Raw genomic sequence first — 20516 nt, 5'->3', positions numbered from 1 at the left:
TCTATGCTTCCTGGCTGATGTTTTGGTCACTTTTGAATGCTGGCGGTGCTTTCACTCTAGTGGTAGCATGAGACGGAGCCTACAACCCACACAAGTGGCTCAGGTAGTGCAGCTCATCCAGGATGGCACATCAATGCGAGCTGTGGCAAGAAGGTTTTCTGTGTCTGTCAGTGTAGTGTCCAGAGCATGGAGGCGCTACCAGGAGACAGGCCAGTACATCAAGAGACGTGGAGGAGGCCGTAGGAGGGCAACAACCCAGCAGCAGGACCGCTACCTCCGCCTTTGTGCAAGGAGGAGCAGGAGGAGCACTGCCAGGGCCCTGCAAAATGACCTCCAGCAGGCCACAAATGTGCATGTGTCTGCTCAAACGGTCAGAAACAGACTCCATGAGGGTGGTATGAGGGACCGACGTCCACAGGAGGGGGTTGTGCTTACAGCCCAACACCGTGCTGGACGTTTAGCCAGAGAACACCCAGATTGGCAAATTCCCCACTGGCGCCCTGTGCTCTTCACAGATGAAAGCAGGTTCACACTGAGCACATATGACAGATGTGACAGAGTCTGGAGACGCCATGGAGAACGTTCTGCTGCCTGCCACATCCTCCAGCATGACCGGTTTGGTAGTGGGTCAATCATGGTGTGGGGTGGCATTTCTTTGGGGGGCCGCACAGCCCTCCATATGCTCGCCAGAGGTAGCCTGACTGCCATTAGGTACCGAGATGAGATCCTCAGACCCCTTGTGAGACCATATGCTGGTGCGTGTGGCCCTGGGTTCCTCCTAATGCAAGACAATGCTAGACCTCATGTGGCTGGAGTATGTCAGCAGTTCCTGCAAGAGGAAGGCATTGATGCTATGGACTGGCCCGCCCGTTCCCCAGACCTGAATCCAATTGAGCACATCTGGGACATAATGTCTCGCTCCATCCACCAACGCCACATTGCACCACAGACTGTCCAGGAGTTGGCGGATGCTTTAGTCCAGGTCTGGGAGGAGATCCTTCAGGAGACCATCCGCCACCTCATCAGGAGCATTCCCAGGCGTTGTAGGGAGGTCATACAGGCACGTGAAGGCCACACACACCACTGAGCCTCATTTTGACTTGTTTTAAGGACATTACATCAAAGTTGGATCTGTAGAGTGTAGAGTGGTTTTACACTTTAATTTTGAGTGTGACTCCAAATCCAGACCTCCATGGGTTGATAAATTTGATTTCCATTGATCATTTTTGTGTGATTTTGTTGTCAGCACATTCAACTATGTAAAGAAAAAAGTATTTAATAAGAATATTTCATTCATTCAGATCTAGGATGTGTTATTTTTGTGTTCCCTTTATTTTTTTGAGCAGTGTATATTTCTCCAGGGATTGAAGTAGGGGGCCCAGTCTGGCCTTTCAGAGTGCAGCTCTTTTCCTTCACTTTGTTTATTGAGTTATTGTTGTTTTGACAAATTTCTGAGAGCGTGGGTGTCATATATAATTCTAATTGAACTCCATGGGGTTGCCTTGTGGAGAAACCATTGTGTATCCTACCTCTCAGTAGGAGTTTGGGTTACCCCTTTAGTACACGGCCGTCACAGATACAAGCCTCCAAGCCAGAGGAAACAAACTCATTTTAACTAAACAATGAGCCAGTGAGAGGAATCCCAGAATCCCAAGGCATTTTTGCACAACTACAAGTGTTAGTTCATAATATATAGGTCAGTGGTTAGAGCCAGTACAATCACCTACATCCACAGGTCAAGTGGCCATCTGAAGCTAAAGAGAAGACTGTTTACTGTAAATAACATGTTTGCCTTGTGAGTGTTATACTTTGTAACCGAGACATGGTGAGACTGATCCTTGTGTGACACTTTATTTTATGAAATGGAGAAGTTTGAATAGGCGAGTTTTGACATTGACTAAAAACCTTTTCATCCTGCCCAGTATTTCCTGGCGCTTTCTGCATATAAATAGAAAATTAGGCATTCTTAGTAAAGCAAAAAGATGGATTATATTTTTCATCATTCAAAGCCAATTTGAAACTGTTATGGCATTAATCACATTAGTGACATAAATAAAAGAACAAAAAACAATAGACTCATTTTTAGGAATATTCTATTATACATGAGTATTCCATACAAGGTATGATTGCTAAGAAAGGAGGTCGACAAAGAATCCACAACGTTGCAAGTATAAGCAGAGCCCTAATGAACTCTCAGCCAAGGAGCGATGCCTGCTGTCATTAAGGTGATTTAGAATGTCCGTTCAGGCTGTAGACATAATACACATTCTCTCGGTTCTCTCGGTTCTCTGTTCTTCGGAATGAGAGAGGGAGGGACACACGGTCTGGATGGAGGATGTTGAGCAGACAGCTAGACACAACAGGTTCCATTGCTAATCAAACACAGAGAGCTCGAGGCATAATAACAGATCAGCCTGTCCCCTATGAACCCCCAGAAACAGCCCAAGCAGGAGAGGGCAGCCCAAGCAGGAGAGGGCAGCCAAAGCAGGAGAGGGCAGCCCAGGCAGGTGAGGTTAGCCCAGGCAGGGGAGGTTAGACCAGACAGGGGAGGTTAGACCAGACAGGGGAGGGCCGGGCAGGGGAGGGCAGCCCAGGCAGGGGAGGTTAGCCCAGGCAGGGGAGGGCCGGGCAGGGGAGGGCAGCCCAGACAGGGGAAGTCAGCCCAGGTATGGGAGGATTGTCCAGGCAGGGGAGGGTTACAGCTACAGCAGACAGTGGCTTAACTTACTAACCCATCCGCTGGCCAAGCCTCAGGCAGCAAACAGAACACAGCTAACCAGAGTTATTCAGAATGGTCTGGGAGGACAATTCATTAAACAACATAGACCGTTTAGCAGGGAGACCACAACAAGAGGAACTCCCACTGGGAGTTTGTGGTACAGAGATGTTGTATGTCTATGAGACTGTGGTCTGCAACCCCGTAGCATCAGGGCTGGTCCTCTCAGTGGTTCTGATGCATGAGAATATTAGTGCACTATGACAGAGGATTAGTGGGAACACTTGAGGATTCCAGTAAGCCAATCTAACTGAGACGCAATTCAGACGAGGTTCCTGTGTGAACTGGAGAATCAGCTTACATCACTGACCACAGCCAGAGTCCTTTCAACTGAGACATTGGTAAAACTACAGTGTCATGTGGTAGGATGCCAATAGAGGCACATGGCTAGTATCATCACCATGACCAAATGGTTTTGACAGTTGAATGACCACAGCAGTTTTTGTAATCGCCTTTCTGGGGCTATAGTTATTGTGATGAACGTTACCAGGGGTCACTTCAAAACCACACTGGCGTCGTTATAATTGTTGGACAAAGAGGAGCTCTAACCAACCGCACAATGATGAGACTCCCTGACCAAACAAGGCCACAGGAGAGGGAGGAAGGGGCACAGAGGGAGATAGAGTGAGTGCAAAAGGTTGCGCTGTTGTGAGAAAACGGGAATGTTCAATGGGGGCAGCAGGGAGAGAAATGAGAGAGTGACAGAGAAGGGAAAAGAAGACAAACATGGTTAAACAATACATCAGTAGTACATAAAATGTTTACAAGCGGTGTCAAAAAGGAAAGAGACAATGCTACTTCCTGTATTTCCTCAGCAGGCTCGGGGCTGGACCTCTTAGCTGGACCCTGTTGTAGTGATAGGGACGGATGATGATTATTGCAGAGTGTGATGAACACTCCGTCATGTCTTCATCACAGGGAGGAGAGATCTGCAGAACATGGCATGCAGAATGACAGGAATCTAATCTCTAACACAACGTTTTTCTTACATTTGTATTCCTTCTTTCTTCCTCTTCACCCAGACTGGGAGGGGAGAATATACACTACATGATCAAAAGGTGGAAAGGTGGCATCCTATGACAGTGCCACATTGAAAGTCACTGAACCCTTCACTAAGGCATTCTACTGCCAATGTTTGTCTGTGGAGATTGCATGGCTGTGTGCTCGATTTTCTACACTTGACAGCAACGGGTGTGGCTGAAGTAGGCAAATCTACTAATTTGAAGGGGTGTTCACATACTTTTGTATATACAGTGTATTTAGGAAAAATGCGATTTCTGTCTGATCATTTCATTCTCACATATCTGATACTGTGAGATAACTGGTGTGTTTTGTCCTTGTCTGTGATGTGGCAGAAAGGCAAGCCCTGTCAGTGAGCTTTATACAGCAGAGGAGCACTGGACTTTACAGCACCATTCACTGTGGATCAGACTTATTATGAAATATCTGACCCTGAAATATTATGCCTCTCTTTTGTTTTGTACAGTTGAGAACCTTATTTGGTCTTTGAAGTTGTTTTCTCTGGCACACTATGCATTTAGATACTAATCTAAAGAAGTATGTACACAGGTTACGTCAACAAACATCAAAGTGTAAACATAGCCAATATAACAACATTTCAAGAGCACTGATTTTAACATCAAAGTTGAAACAGTTCATCAGTGTCTTGATTATTAAGCTGCCACAGCTAAGGTGAACTGAGCTGTGCACAAGCTGCATCAAAGCCAACATTCCAGCTTCCATTTCAACTCATGTCTATCTGTTAACATCACCAAGAGAAAGGCTTTGGGAGTGTATATTCCATGTCTAACTCATGTTCCACATCTAACCAAATAGGCCTACATATGGATATGCATACTATTGCATACACAGTATATTGTTCTTTTTTGTAAATAGTTGTTTTTAAGGGTTGGTTTATAAAAAAATAAACAACTTGGTATATGCTTTATCAGCTGAGCCTCTTTCAGCCAGCCTCTCAGTAGCCTAGATGGAAAATAAACCGTTTATAATGGTATTATTTTCATTTTGTTTGAGGCGATTTTCTTGATTTCATTCTGTATTCAAATTGTAAAATTGTGTATCTCAATTATTTAGGCCTAGATTCAATCAGATCAAGTGTAACCCATAGCTGAAGTTTTGGCGGTGTCAGAGGTGTAAACTGCGCTGGAGATGCATTTCAAATCGTTGAGTTCAGAACGAAAAAGTGTAGGCTGAATAGAAATAATTATAATTAAACTAAATACAAATCTAGGACTTGATTCCTGTCAGAAGTGTCCATAATAGTCTAAGGGCGGCAGGTAGCCTCGTGGTTAGAGCGTTGGGCAGGTTGCTGGCTCGATTCCCCGAGCGGACAACGTAAACATCTCTCGTTCCTCCCCTGAACCAGGAGACTGTTCCCCGGTAGGCCGTCGTTGTAAATAAGAGTTGCGTAGTTACATTTTAAATGGAATGCATCAAGCATTCTGCAATTGTTCACCGTATTATATGGAACGGGATTCCCGTATATGTTAATTTAAACTGTATATTAGCAACCGAATATTTTACATTGAGAAATCTTTTACATTTCGAATTGATTTACCATACATCATCTACATGATTTGTTTGTGTAATTACAGTCCCAAATGCGCTAATGTTTTGTCACACATACACAAAACATACATTTTCAAAGATGGACTTCAAACTAGTATGTTAAGAGGCGGTTTGGTGATGTGGGGGGGGTTGTGTCCAGCTTTGCGCAACATGACTGGCTGCGTGCCATAGGATACACAAGTGGGTATGGCTACAACAGCACAAGGCGTGGTGGCCGAAATGTGATTCGCGTTTAAAAGGCCCAGCAGCTCAGAAACCAAGAAGAGTCCTTTCCCTTTAGAGTCAGGTAGCTCCATATTTGACATACGGAGATTCACACAACTCTGCCCCTCTGGAACTGTAACTAGGGCCAAAGCGCGCACAGAGGGTTTGTGCAATGCACACTCCCGTCCATGGGCTCCTCTTCAACGGAGTCAACCAGTCTCTGGTTTTCAGTCCTACGGATGATCCGATCATGGGGAACCTTGGCAATGGCACCGTCCTCCCGAACGGGAGCGATCCTTTTGGAAGAAACGAAGAGGTCGCCAAAATAGAGATAGCGGTCCTCAGCATCACCTTTGTGGTGGCTGTGATTGGGAACGTCAGTGTCTTGCTGGCCATGTTCAACACTAAGAAAAAGAAGTCGAGAATGCACCTCTTCATCCGGCACCTCAGCATAGCTGATCTGGTGGTCGCTTTCTTCCAGGTCCTGCCGCAGCTCTGCTGGAAGATCACCTTTCGCTTCTACGGGCCAGATGTCCTGTGCAGGATAGTGAAGCACCTCCAGGTGATGGGCATGTTCGCCTCCACCTACATGATGGTGATGATGACCGTGGACCGTTACATCGCCATCTGCCATCCTCTGAAGACCCTTCAGCAGCCCACCCAGCGGTCCTATATTATGATCATCAGCACCTGGATGTGTAGTCTGGTCCTCAGCATGCCGCAGTACTTTATCTTCTCTCTGAGTGAGATCAAGAACGGTTCGGTTGTCTACGACTGTTGGGGCCACTTCATAGAACCGTGGGGCGTAAAGGCGTACATCACTTGGATAACCGTCAGTATATTCGTAATCCCAGTGTTCATTCTGATGATATGCTACGGGTTCATCTGCCACAGCATTTGGAAGAACATAAAGTATAAAACCAGAAACACACACGCGGGTGTTGCGTCTAAAAACGGTCTGATCGGAATTAACTCTGTTAGCAACGTTACTACTATATCCAGAGCAAAGTTGAGAACTGTCAAAATGACGTTTGTGATTGTCCTGGCTTACATAATATGCTGGTCACCTTTTTTCATCGTGCAGATGTGGTCAGTGTGGGATGAGAATTTCGCATGGGACGGTAAGTGACTTCTCTGTATTGTGGAAAGGATTGCGCACACAAAGGATTGCGCACACAAAATCAAAAGGTGAACCTTGATATACAATTAATAACATGAGCTATCTTCACTCCATTATGTTTATCTCCCTCTACTAATAAACTCATGTTAAAGCCACAGTCTATATAGGGGATTACGCAAAGTGTTTGGTGATGTATATCCATTCTGTGCCCCCCAAAATATTGTTTTTACTAAGTAACTGTGATGAATATCCACATACGTGGAATATGTATACTGTTGAAGCAGAATAGAGATGTATCCATATTGTAATGAAACACCAAGGAGCAGGTCTCGAACCCTCATCCTTCGAGCCCAAGGTCCGGCGCGCTGTCGACTGTGCCACACAAGCATGCTCGTGCGGCACGGTCGATTTGCGCGCTTATAAACCCAGGGTCGTAACAAAACTCCCTCCTTTAAAAGAGCGAGTCCTCGCGCTAGTTTGCGGTTCTACGTTTTACGCGCTCACCGGTCAAGCACACGCACTCGCACTCGCAAGGTCCGATCACTTCTGACACCGATTGTAAATGAAACAGCAGGAAGCAGGACTCGCACCCTCGACCTTCTCGCCCGACGTCCGGCGCGCTATCGACTGTGCCGCAAAAGCATGCTCGTGCAGCAAAGTCGATTTCCGCGTTTATAAACCCAGGATCGTTACACTATGTATCATGGTAAAAAAAAAAATATCATACTCAATTCGTGCAAATATTTACAAAAAGTAATCGTGCGTTTTTGTGAGTTTTGTGTGGCTTAATTCGCGTGAAAATACATATGTTGTTGTGCGACTTCATTCATAGGAAAATACATTTTATGGAGGCAAACTTCGGAACAATATTTTGAACGTTATTAGCGCAATGCATGATGGGCAGTGGTGTTCTACACGTCCTTGTTTTGCCTCTCACATTTATTTATATAAAAACAAATTTTAACAACCCAATATTTTTTAATCAACCAGGTTGTCACCAAAGTAATTGTAATATATTAGTAGCATTACGTTGTTTTTTAAATGAATGCTAATACTGTTTTCTATGCTTGTTGTCGCTTAATACTTTGGGGTACTGGGGCACTTGTAGTCACAAACGCTCTTTTTCGTGTAGACAACAGCAGGCCTACACGAGTTCGTGGATTCTACATGACATTTTCTTCATAATGCATTTAATACAGGGCTCCAATTTTTCATGTACATTACACAATTTATTTCATAATGCATTTTCAACAAGGCTATGTCCAATTTTATTGGAGAAAAAAAACATGCTTTTTTTCTGGGACTGATGAAGGTATTTGTTTGGGCAATGGGGATACATTTGTATGATGGGAAACTATAATACACACCATAATGCAGACACACACAACACTTACATACACACTCACTTTGTTTATACTCATGTTATAGCCAACTCTTGAAATTTTTATGAATCATTTTTTATAAAATATTTGTATCTACTTATCATGTATTCATTATCTTTAACTGGTTACATGTTTATAGTTTGCATGTTTCAGTAATGATTAACATGGTTAAATTATCGTAAATCTCTGCTTGATTTAGCTGTTGGTATATTTGACATTTTCATACATGTTCTTTATTTCCAATTAAGAAAGCAATAATTAATCAACACACTACTGTAAATAATGACAGAATAATGACCTAAGAATCCCCTGTTTACAATTGGCTCATTCACCCCCCCCTCTGCCCTGTAACTATTCCCCAGGTCGTTGCTGTAAATGAGAACGTGCTCTCAGTCAACTTACCTGGTAAAATAATGGAAAAATAAAAAATGGAAATTGCTATCTGTAAATAAACTGTGAGAAATACTCAGTCTGAAGCCCTTCGGCTATGGGTTTCACAGCCCTATAATAATAATTCAATATATATCAGCTTAAAAAGGGTTTATGTACAACCTATGGAGTATAAGATGTTAGGAAAATTGGTATAAGAGAGTCTGACCTGAATGAAATACCCAAACCCTAAGCTATGTTCAATGTCAGCAGCAATTTCCAGTGAGAAATGCTCAGTCTGAAGCCATTCAGCTATGGGTTTCACACCCCTATAATAATGATACAAGTTATATCACCTTAAAAATAGTTCATTTACAACCTCTGGGGCATAACATGTTGGGCAAAGTGGTATAGGAGAGTCTGACATATAACCCCTAACTTAACTTCAGTCTTCGCCAATTAGAACCAAGAGAGGCCTAGCTTCGTTCTTCATGACTGGGAAAGGCTTTGATTCTAGCCCGTAGAGAATTCTGCATCCATCTCATTAGATCAGAACAGGATAGATCAACAGTGATTCATATTACTGGTTTGCATCCCAAAAAAAAGGCTAGTTGTGTTTTGCTGCGTAACACACATTATTTGTCTACGCATATGGTGTGGATCATTGTCAGGTTTTTAGATATATAAGCTTCAGTAACAAAAGAACACCATGTTTGTAATAACACTTTACAGTTAGTTTGTCATTTTTTAAATATCTTTTATTGAACCTTTATTTAACTAGGCAAGACAGTTAAAAACACATTCTTATTTACAATGACGGCCTACGAAAAGGCAAAAGTTATCTTGCGGGTACGGGGTCTGGAATTAAAAATAAAAATAAATAAAATAAAAATATAGGACAAAACACACATCATGGCAAGAGAGACAACACAACACTACATGAAGAGAGACCTAAGACAACAACATAGCAAGGTAGCAACACATGACACAGCATGGTAGCAACACAACATGAGAACAACATGGTAGCAACACAGGGTACAAACATTATTGGGCACAGACAACAGCACAAAGGGAAAGAAGGTAGAGACAACAATACATCACGCAAAGCAGCCACAACTGTAAGTAAGAGCGTCCATGATTGAGTCTTTGAATGAAGAGATTGAGATAAAACTGTCCAGTTTGAGTGTTTGTTGCAGCTCTTTGCAGTCGCAAGCTGCAGCGAACTGAAAAGACGACCGACCCAGGGATGTGTGTTCTTTGGGGACCTTTAACAGAATGTGACTGGCAGAACACATGTTGTATCTGGATTATGAGGGCTGCAGTAGATATCTCATATAGGGGGGAGTGAGGCCTAAGAGGGTTTTATAAATAAGCATCAACCAGTGGGTCTTGCAACTAGTATACAGAGATGGCCAGGTTACGGAAGAGCATAGAGTGCAGTGATGTGTCCTATAAGGAGCATTGGTGGCAAGTCTGATGGCCAATGGTAAAGAACATCTAGACAATCGAGAGCACCCTTACCTGCCGGTCTATAAATTACATCTCCTTAATCTAGCATTGGTAGGATGGTCATCTGAATCAGGGTTATTTTGGCGGCTGGGGTGAAAGAGGAGCAATTATGATAGAGGAAACCACGTCTAGATTTAACTTCAGCCTGCAGCTTTGATATGTGCTGAGAGAAGGACAGTGTACCGTCTAGCCATAATCCCAAGTACTTGTATGAGGTGACTACCTCAATCTCTAAACCCTCAGAGGTAGTAATCACACCTGTTGGGAGAGGGGCATTCTTCTTAACAAACCAGATGACCTTTTGTTTTGGAGCTGTTCAGAACAAGGCTAACGGCAGAGAAAGCTTGTTAGACATTTAAGAAAACTTTGTTGTAGAGCGTTTAAAACAAAATCAGAGGAGTGGCCAGTTAAGTATAAGACTGTATCATCTGCATATAAATGGATGAGAGAGCTTCCTCCTGCCTGAGCTATGTTGTTGATGTAAATTGAGAAGAGCGTGGGGCCTAGGATCAAACCTTGGGGTACACCCTTGGTGACAGGCAGTGGCTGAGACAACAGATGTTGTGACTTTATATACTGCACTCTTTGAGAGACGTAGTTAGCAAACCAGGCCAAAGACCCGTCAGAGACACCAATACTCCTTTGCCGGCTCACAAGAATGGAATGGTTTACAGTATCAAAAGCTGTGGCCAAGTCATTAAAAATAGCAGCACAACATTGCTTAAAATCAAGGGCAATGGTGACATCATTGAGGACATTTAATGACCATTCCATAACCTGAGCGGAAACCAGAGAGAATACTATAGACATCAAGATTATTGACAAGTTTTTCCAACACTTTTGATGAACAAGGCAAAATAGAAATAGGACTATAACAGTTAGGATCAGCTTGATTTCCACCTTTAAATAAAGGATGAACTGTGGCTGCCTTCCAAGCAATGGGAACCTCCCCAGAGAGGAGAGACAGGTTAAAAAGGTCAGAGATAGGCTTGGCAATTATAGGGGCAGAAACCTAAAAGAAGAAAGGATCTAAACCATCAGACCCGAGATGTTTTTTTGGAGTCAAGTTTAAGGACCTCCTTTAGCACCTCAGACTCAGTGACCACCTGCAGGGAGAAACTTTGTAGCGGGCAGGGGAAAAAGAGGGAGGAGCATCGGGGCTAGTCGCATTAGAAGGGGTGGGAGATGAGGAAATGTTGGATGGGCAAGGAGGCATGGCTGAGTCAAATAGGAATCCTGACTTAATAAGTGGTGATTAAAGAGCTCAGCCATGTGCTTCTTGTCAGTAACAACCACATCATCAACTTTAAGGGACATGGGCAACTGAAAGGAGGGTTTATTCTCCAGGTCTTTAACCGTTTTCCAGAACTTCTTGGGGTTAGACCTACAGAGAGAGAATGGCTCCTTAAAGTAACTAACTGACTTCTAATTGCACTTACTTCTAATTTGCCTGAATGAGAGCCAGTCAGCCTGAGTATGGGTGTGCCGAGCCTTTCGCCAAATGTAATTCTTGAGGTGGAGTAACCAGGGGCTGAACCTGTTATTAATTCTAATTTTCTTTATGGGGGCGTGTTTGATAACAATATCACTGAAAATATTAAAAAAGAAGGTCCAAGTGTCTTTGACAGAGGGAATCAAGCTGATTCTGTACCAATTTACAGAGGCCAGGTCATGAAGGAAGTTTTTAAGCAAGCATCTATGACAAGTCAAAACTAATGACTCAGTTTCACTGAGCAGCCATTACAAACACAGGCTGTAAAACAGTGATCACTAAAGTCATTACAGAAAACACCAGACTGATACCCATCAGGATTATTTGTGAGGATAACATCGAGGATGTTTGGAGTCATACCCTGTGGGATTGGTAATAATCTGATAAATATTTAGTGAGTCCCATTGCTTTAGGACTTGGTCAGGTTGTTTAAGCATGTCCAGGTTTAGGTCACCTAGCAGGACAAATTCAGACTTAGTGTAAGGGGCCAGGAGAGAGCTTTAGGGCAGGTAGGGTACAGGTCGGTGCTGATATGCCTACAATCTGTTTTTTTTTGGTCCACCCTGGTAAATTAACTTATTTAGAATAGACAGTCACAGAGGATTTTCTTCTGAATAACTGATCAGGGCATAGCACTTTCCATTCAGCTTCAGGCAACTTCAATGTAAGGCTTGATCACACCTGTAGTGACTACTTCCATCTGTCATGCCCATTGTTGCTTATCCATTGTTCTCTAGATATATCAATGTAATTACACCCAACACAATGTTGAAAAACTGAATGCTTCCCACCACTAGATCACTAACTAGACATGATCTGGACATGATCACAACACTTCCACCAATACAGTGGAAGAAAGTGAAAGCTGCAACAGGGAGTCTAACCGGGCTCAAATGTGGCAAAGTGAGCTCTAACGGCCATTGCCATGAAAGCCTAGTATTCTGTTGGGCAGAGGCAGTAGGCCTATAATGCTGGCATATGCCCTGTTAAAATAGCCTAAGTATATAACATGATTGACACGACCGTAATAATCATCATGAAACGCCCTTGGAAGTGTCATAAGTGTTAGCCAACATAATTCATTATTTTACATGAACCTGTTTAACCCCATTGATATGTTTTAATTGATCATAGTCCAGATTTATTATAGTGACAAATACCATGCAGTTGCACCAGGGGAATTTAAAACAAACATATTTTTTTCCCCCAGGTCTTCTCTTTCCCCACATTTATTGGTGAATTAATTTCCCATCTTGAAAATGTATCGCATTCCCCAATCAAATACCTTCATCAATACTAAAAGCAATAAGACAAATAAAGCGTTTTACTCTAATCTGTCAACCATCATATAATCTGACAAGGCACCAGTATCCCAAAATTATTGTTGCGAAAACGAGCATAGAAAACAGCAGTCTACTATACCATTATAAGTATTTCGGTGACAACCTGGTTGATTACAAATATTTTTTTAGATAAATAAACAAATGTGGGACACAAAAATGCAGTGTAGAACACCATTGACCAAAATGCATTGCTCCAATAACTTTCAAAAGATTGTTCCGATGTTTGCCCTCCGAAAATGTATTTTCCTATATATGAAGTCGCAAAATACTTGTTGTACATATTTGCACAAACTGAGTGTGAGATCGTGTTTATATAATTGTGCATAATCCTTTTTTGAGCACCAGGCACACTGCACAATCCCGTTACGAAATTACACAGAATACTCGAAATAATAATAAAATCGTTTAAGTGGAAATGTAGCTAAATAGGCATAACATGTATGGTGTCCTGACATCATTGGCAAAGTCGTTTTAATCCTGTACCATAACGTGCACTATATGGAGATGTCAGGTGTTTAAATATAGATCAGCATGTAAGCGATTGTGTTTAGTGATTGTGATTTCACGGCACCGTTGATTTATACCACAGCTGTTGGACAAATTAGTTATCTTTGGTAATTTCCTTTTTTCCGTTTCCTTCCAGAATCTGAGAACACCGCTGTCACACTGTCCGCGCTCCTCGCGAGTCTAAACAGCTGCTGTAACCCGTGGATATACATGATCTTCAGCGGGCATCTTCTGCACGACTTTACTCTCTGTTTCCCGTGCTGTAATAAATTACGCTACAAGTTCAAGAAAGAGGACTCGGACAGCAGTCTCCGGAGAAATACGGTATTGACTAAAATGACCAACCGAAGCCCAACGTGTAGTTCAGGCACTTGGAAAGACAGTGACAACTCCCCCTAGTTCTCCATTCAATCTAGTCAAGCAGAGACCTAACACAACGTGTTAAACTCACAAACACAAGCTGGTGGTTATTTATTGATTGACTCTTATTGATTTGACAATTCTAAGACTTTCAAGGTACCACTTTAAAACGGGTGGGATACTGACACTGATTGATTGATGTGTCCCTAAAATAGATGAGCATTACACCGTTGTTTTGGGATATATTGTCTGGATTGTCTGTCAGAAAAACATCTCAAGAATGAAGTCTTGAGAAGTCAGAGTGATAAACCAAAATCACAAAGTGATAAACTATGTCCTCTGGTAAAACATGTTATAAATTGAAGATTATATTTTATGTGTCATATAGTCTACAGGCCAGTGTTTCAACAGGTTCCAAACCTGATTCTCTGGAGTCTAAGACAGTTTATATTGGGTGAAATACATCAGAACTGAATTTGAAAATGTAAAGTAGAAAAGAAACTGATCATCTGAACTATCTAAATACCAACAGCTATATCAGTTGAGTAAAATAATAATAATAATTTCTAAAACATTCCACACTCACAGGGTCCTCTTTCCAATGCACTAATGATTTTCCGGTCTAGGAATTTCTACAGCAAAGCCTAGACTAATTCAGATGAGGACAGATCTCAGTGAATAAGGACCCTGGATTAGATCACAGGTTGCCGCCTGTGTTGGCCATATTTCCCCAGTGAGCCACTCTCTCAGTGTGAATTAAAAAACAAATTGGGCCTGGATGGTTTACAAAGCAACAGAGATGTCTGCCTGCCTGTTGGATTTCTACACAGACACACCAGGCCAGGGGCGCAACTTTGTTTTTAGAAGTGTGGGGGGGGGGGGGATTTTGTTTATTTAATCCAGTGGGATAAACACTCAAAACAGCCTACCTGACTAATCGGAGGCGTCCGCATGGTCCTAAAGCACACAAGCCTCGTTTTGTATCACATTCCGATTATACAACTGGGGGGGGGGGGACGACACAAAATGCAATTTCAGAATGTGTGTGGGGGGCATGTCTCCCCGTCCGCAGTGAAATTTGCACCCCTGCCCCAGGCAATGTTCCCTCTAAACTGTGGAGAAATATCAGACCACGGAGAGGGGCGCGAGATTGAACTTAACCTAACTTTCGAGAGAAGTGGTCACAAACGGATCAATCGCAATCAACTGATCGATCTCCAAGGCTATTCTAGTCGATTGCCAAACATTTCTCTAAAAAAACAACAATGATGTTCCTTTGTTTTTTAGTTTTTTTTGCATTTCGGGCTGTTGGCAGTAGGTGCACCCGATTCAGCTGCCCTGCGCAAACTGTTGGCAGTAGGTGCACCCGATTCAGCTGCCCTGCGCAAACTGTTGGCAGTAGGTGCACCCGATTCAGCTGCCCTGCGCAAACTGTTGGCAGTAGGTGCACCCGATTCAGCTGCCCTGCGCAAACTGTTGGCAGTAGGTGCACCCGATTCAGCTGCCCTGCGCAAACTGTTGGCAGTAGGTGCACCCGATTCAGCTGCCCTGCGCAAACTGTTGGCAGTAGGTGCACCCGATTCAGCTACCCTGCGCAAACTGTTGGCAGTAGGTGCACCCGATTCAGCTGCCCTGCGCAAACTGTTGGCAGTAGGTGCACCCGATTCAGCTGCCCTGCGCAAACTGTTGGCAGTAGGTGCGCCCGATTCAGCTGCCCTGCGCAAACTGTTGGCAGTAGGTGCACCCGATTCAGCTACCCTGCTCAAACTGTTGGCAGTAGGTGCACCCGATTCAGCTACCCTGCGCAAACTGTTGGCAGTAGGTGCACCCGATTCAGCTACCCTGCGCAAACTGTTGGCAGTAGGTGCACCCGATTCAGCTGCCCTGCGCAAACTGTTGGCAGTAGGTGCACCTGATTCAGCTGCCCTGCGCAAACTGTTGGCAGTAGGTGCACCCGATTCAGCTACCCTGCTCAAACTGTTGGCAGTAGGTGCACCCGATTCAGCTACCCTGCGCAAACTGTTGGCAGTAGGTGCACCCGATTCAGCTACCCTGCTCAAACTGTTGGCAGTAGGTGCACCCGATTCAGCTACCCTGCGCAAACTGTTGCCATTTTGAACCATTTCATGTGTCTGAAGGTACAAACTCTGCCTTCCCGGTGGGCACAGAGAGCAAATCAAGTGCAAATATAAACCTACTACTGGCCAATCGGATGTTTATCATGTCTGCAGTGTCGTAGCTACAGTAACGTAGCTACAGCAAAATTGATACTGTGAGATTTTGAAACATTTAAAACCATTACTAGAGAGAGACTGTCAACGAATCCAGCAAAGAATTGCTGTTTTTATGAGTTCATGTTTAAGTTCTTACTCAGCACTGTAAACACTTTGTATTCAACAGTTTTATAAGACATAAAATGGTCTTTCTTCCTATTTCCACCCAGCGCTACAACAAGCACTGAAGCAATAATGAATGAGAAGGAAAGTGTATCGATAGGCTTGCGTTGTTGTTATTATTAGTGGCTTGGGTCTTTTTTAATATTGAAGAATAGTTCCCTTTCTTTGTTCATAGGAGTAACAACATTAATTTGTGCATGAGGCAGAAATAAAGTTTCAGCAACTCTGTGTCAGTAAAGGAAAGGGAGAATGGAGGGATGTTGAGAGGTGGACCCTCAGCCTGCTGCTCTCTCCCACAGCTGAGAGAGTAACATTTTGTTTTACGTTACAACTTTATTCTAAAATTGATTAAATAAAATATTTTCCTCATCAATACCCCATAATGACAAAGCAAAAACAGTTATATAGAATAAAAAACAGAAATACCTTTATTTACATAAGTATTCCTTTGCTATGAGACTCAAATGAGCTCAGGTGCATCCTGTTTCCATTGATCATCCTTTAGATGTTTCTACAACTTGATTGGAGTCCACCTGTGGTAAATTCAATTGATTGGACATGATTTGGAAAGGCCACACCTGTCTATATAAGGTCCCACAGTTTACAACACGTCAGAGCAGAAACCAAGCCACGAGGTCGAAGGAATTGTCCATGGAGCTCTGAGACAGGATTGTGTTGAGGCATAGATCTCGAGACACATATCCCAAAGAACACAGTGGCCTCCATCATTCTTAAATTAAATACGTTTGGAACCACCAAGACTCTTTCTAGAGCTGGCCACCCGGCCAAACTGAGCAATCGGGGGAGAAGGGCCTTGGTCATGGAGATGACCAAGAACCAGATGGTCACTCTGACAGAGCTCCAGAGTTCCTCTGGGGAGTTGGGAGAACCTTCCAGAAGGACAACCATCTCTGAAGCACTCCACCAATCAACAAGATTCTCTGGTCTGATGAAACAAAGATTGAAATCTTTGGCCTGAATTGTCTGGAGGAAACCTGGCACCATCCCTATGGTGAAGCATGGTGGTGGAAGCATAATTTTGTGGGGATGTTTTTCAGCGGCAGGGACTGGGAGACTAGTCAGGATCAAGGGAAAGATGAAGGGAGAAAAGTACAGAAATCCTTAATGAAAACCTGCTCCAGAGTGCTCAGGACCTCAGACTGGGGCGAAGATTCACCTTCCAACAGGACAATGACCCTAAGCACACAGCCAAGACAACGCAGGAGTGTCTTCAAGACATGTCTCTGAATGTCCTTGAGTGGCCCAGCCAAATCTCTGGAGATACTTGAAAATAGCTGTGCAGCAATGCTCCCCATCCAACCTCAGCTCTGCTGAGAGGATCTGCAGAGAAAAATGGGAGAAACTCTACAAATACAGGTGTGCCAAGCTTGTGGCGTCATACTCAAGAAGACTTGAGGCTGTAGTGACTGCCAGAGGTGCTTCAACAAAGTACTGAGTAAAGGGTCTGAATACTTATGTTAATGTGACATTTATTTTTTAAATGTTTTATACATTTACAAAAATGTCTACAAACCTGTTTTTGCTTTGTCATTATGGGGTATTGTGGGTAGATTGATGAGGGAAAAAAACAATTTAATCGAATTTAAAATAAGGCTGTAAGGTAACAAATTATGGAAAAAGTCAAGGGGTCTGAATACTTTCCAAATGCACTGTGTATACTGTGTCACAGTTCCTATCACAGCTTCCACAGCATAGCAACATTTGAAAAAATACACATTCTACAGCAGGGCTATGTGGGGAATAAACTCACAAATAAACACTTCCTGACTTCCTGCCTGGGGAAATCATATGTGCTGTGTTTTGGACATAGCACACATGATAAATATATATCACCAGGCTACACATTTTGCTGTACATACATTCATGCCTATGTATTCTATAGGATGTGACTGACAATACAAGCTTATTTTTTTCAATGATTTCATTGTGTCAAACAAAAGTGTATCAAAAGAAAATACTGATGTAAAATAAAGTATAGGTAAAATACAGTATAGGTTTTCCAATGTATATATTTGTATAGAACACGTTTGCCCATGTTGAAGATATCTATATGAATAATTTATGCAAAGTTGTGTAATGTGACTTTATATCTATTTCCCCTTGCTTGCACACATTGTAAAGACAACACATATCGCAGAGAATATGCTATACAAAATAAAAACTTTACATTGTAATGCCTCTGTCTCTTTCTGAAATAAGTAGCAAAGGAGCCACTACTGGTAAGAAGAACACTGTGATGTCTGAAATGGCACCCCATTCCCTATATAGTGCACTGCTTTTTACCAGAGCCTACAGGGCTCAAAAGTAAGTAAAAGTAGTGCCCTATATAGGGAACAGGATGCCAATTTCAGATGCACACTTGGAAATGTGGTAACTGCTGCAGGAGCCTCACTCAGCCTGGGAGGAGGTGCTGTTCAAGGTTTCTGACATCAATTCTCTGTGAGCAGCAGCATAGCATCTCTCTCTCCCTCCCATAGCCCTGACTGGCCATATATGACCTCCTCCGAATGCATTCCAGACAGACCAAGCCAGGGGTCATTATCAACCACACCTGGGTTCTAATAGGATTCAGGTGGGCAGAGTTGGCATTCTAGAGACTATTTCTTTAGGACTGCAGAGTGAAGGAAAAGCAGCCAACAAGTGCTCAGCTAATGTGGGAACTACTTCAAGACTGTTGGAAAAGCCTTCCAGGTGAAGCTGGTTGAGAGAATGCTAAGAGTGTGCAAAGCTGTCATCAAGGCAAATAGTGTCTGGTTTGAAGAAAATATATTTAGATTTGTTTAACACTTTTTTGGTTACTACATGATTCCATGTGTTATTTCATAGTTTTGATGTCTTCACTATTTTCCCACAATGTAGAAAATAGTAAAGAAAATAAAGAAAAACCCTTGAATGAGTAGGTGTGTCTAAACTTTTGACTAGTACTGTACATTGTACATATATTGTACATATCCAGAACAGTTATTCATTTTACCATGGGTTTATAAAACATAAAACATAAAAAGAAAAACAATTACAATTTAGTATAATTAAGTCCTTCCTTCTCTCTCTTCCAAACCAAATCCATCCCTCTCCATCACCCCTTCCCTGTTCTCCCCCCTTTCTCCCACCCAACTCACACTCTCCCACCCACACACACACCCATAGAAAAATTATTGACAATTATTGAGTTACATGCTATATATCCTCTTTTGTATTGTCCTTTCAGTGTCCATGTATCTCATTGGCATCTACTAATTATATGGTACTTTCTAGAGAAAAACAGTTACTTGGGTACAATAGAGTCTAAATTGTATTGGGGGATGGGGAAGGAATATTATATCAATATACGGTAAGCTTGTCTTGGGCATCACTGTATGTGGCCTAGTGTGCTTTTAATTTTTTGCTGCTTCTGCCACCCCTGGGGGCACTGGGCTCTCTTTCAACTGGAAAGGTTTCCTGCAGCCTGTTCATGGCTTCGTCAGTGCTTGTGAACTCCATTCTCTGGGTTCCCTTCCATACCCATAGTACTGCTGGGAATCAGAGATGAGACTTAATCCCTTTTTCCTCAAGTGACTGTCTGATCGGAATTAATTGCTGGCGTTTCTTCCTCAGTCTACCAGTAGGTCCTGGATGAATTGAATGGACTGGTCCTGGATCTTAATCTCCTTTCCCCCTGTGCCCTCAGAATGTTGACCCTGGTCTGATATTTCCACAGCTAAAACATTACCATGCAAGGGTATTTGGCATTCTTCTGCTTCACGGCGATCCGATGGCATCGCTCCAGATCCTCCGGCGACACCTCCACGTCAAGCTCCTCCGATATCAGCTTAATCACATAGTTGGAAAGTTCCCATTTTTCCTCATCCTCCAGTAAGAACAATGTTCTTATGTTATTTTGTATCTGTTTTCGAGCTGATCCAGTTCATCTTCTAAAGTTTGCACTTAGGTTTCCAGAAGGCCAGTTTTGTTGTCTTGTTCGTCCATGTACCGGCCCTGTATATGCATATCTGATCCGATAGACTCCACTTTCCCCACGAGCAAATCAACCTTATCAACAGACTAACAGTTTGTTTTGGTGAACATTGAGAGTATTTTAACTATGTGTCCTGCATATCCTCTAGCTGTTTGCTGCTCTCATTTGCATCACCGAGTTGTTCTTCGTCTTTTCCTCTAAGGGAAGCCATGGCGTGTTGAGCTCGAATCTCAGCGTCGCTCCACTCACAGATTGGTTCACTGTTGTGAATAACTGGCTGCTCACTCTCTCCTGGTTACTTGGTTATATATTGATCTATCGATTTTAAAGGCTTAATTTAATTGGTTCTGTTGGTCCAGATAAGCTCAATCAAGCACAGATAAAGTACTTTGAAATATGTCAAATACTACTTGAACCCTGGTCGGATACCAATACCAACCAAGCCAGATAGCCTGGTTATGTGGGTGGGGTAGGGGACATCCTTATACTAGTG

General features: G+C 42.9%; 2 protein-coding genes across 2 annotated transcripts; both read left to right on the top strand.

The window, feature by feature from the left end:
- Positions 1-2740: 2740 nt before the first annotated feature.
- Positions 2741-14495, top strand: LOC118390345 (arg8-vasotocin receptor-like). Its single transcript, XM_035780801.2, has 2 exons — positions 2741-6690; positions 13428-14495. Exons 1-2 carry the CDS (start codon positions 5742-5744, stop codon positions 13688-13690), a joined length of 1212 nt encoding a protein of 403 aa, XP_035636694.1. The 5' UTR covers positions 2741-5741; the 3' UTR covers positions 13691-14495.
- LOC127912207 (adhesin Ata autotransporter-like) lies at positions 14430-18233 on the top strand. The gene is made up of 3 exons (XM_052481114.1): positions 14430-14519; positions 14939-15347; positions 15390-18233. The coding sequence occupies exons 1-3, from the start codon at positions 14430-14432 to the stop codon at positions 15767-15769; spliced, it is 879 nt and encodes a 292-aa protein (XP_052337074.1). The 3' UTR covers positions 15770-18233.
- Positions 18234-20516: the final 2283 nt, after the last annotated feature.

Source organism: Oncorhynchus keta, chromosome 26, assembly GCF_023373465.1.
Source record: "Oncorhynchus keta strain PuntledgeMale-10-30-2019 chromosome 26, Oket_V2, whole genome shotgun sequence".
Lineage (NCBI taxonomy): Eukaryota > Metazoa > Chordata > Actinopteri > Salmoniformes > Salmonidae > Oncorhynchus > Oncorhynchus keta.
The sequence above is the reverse complement of the archived record's forward strand: the minus strand, read 5'-3'. Positions and strand labels throughout refer to the sequence as shown.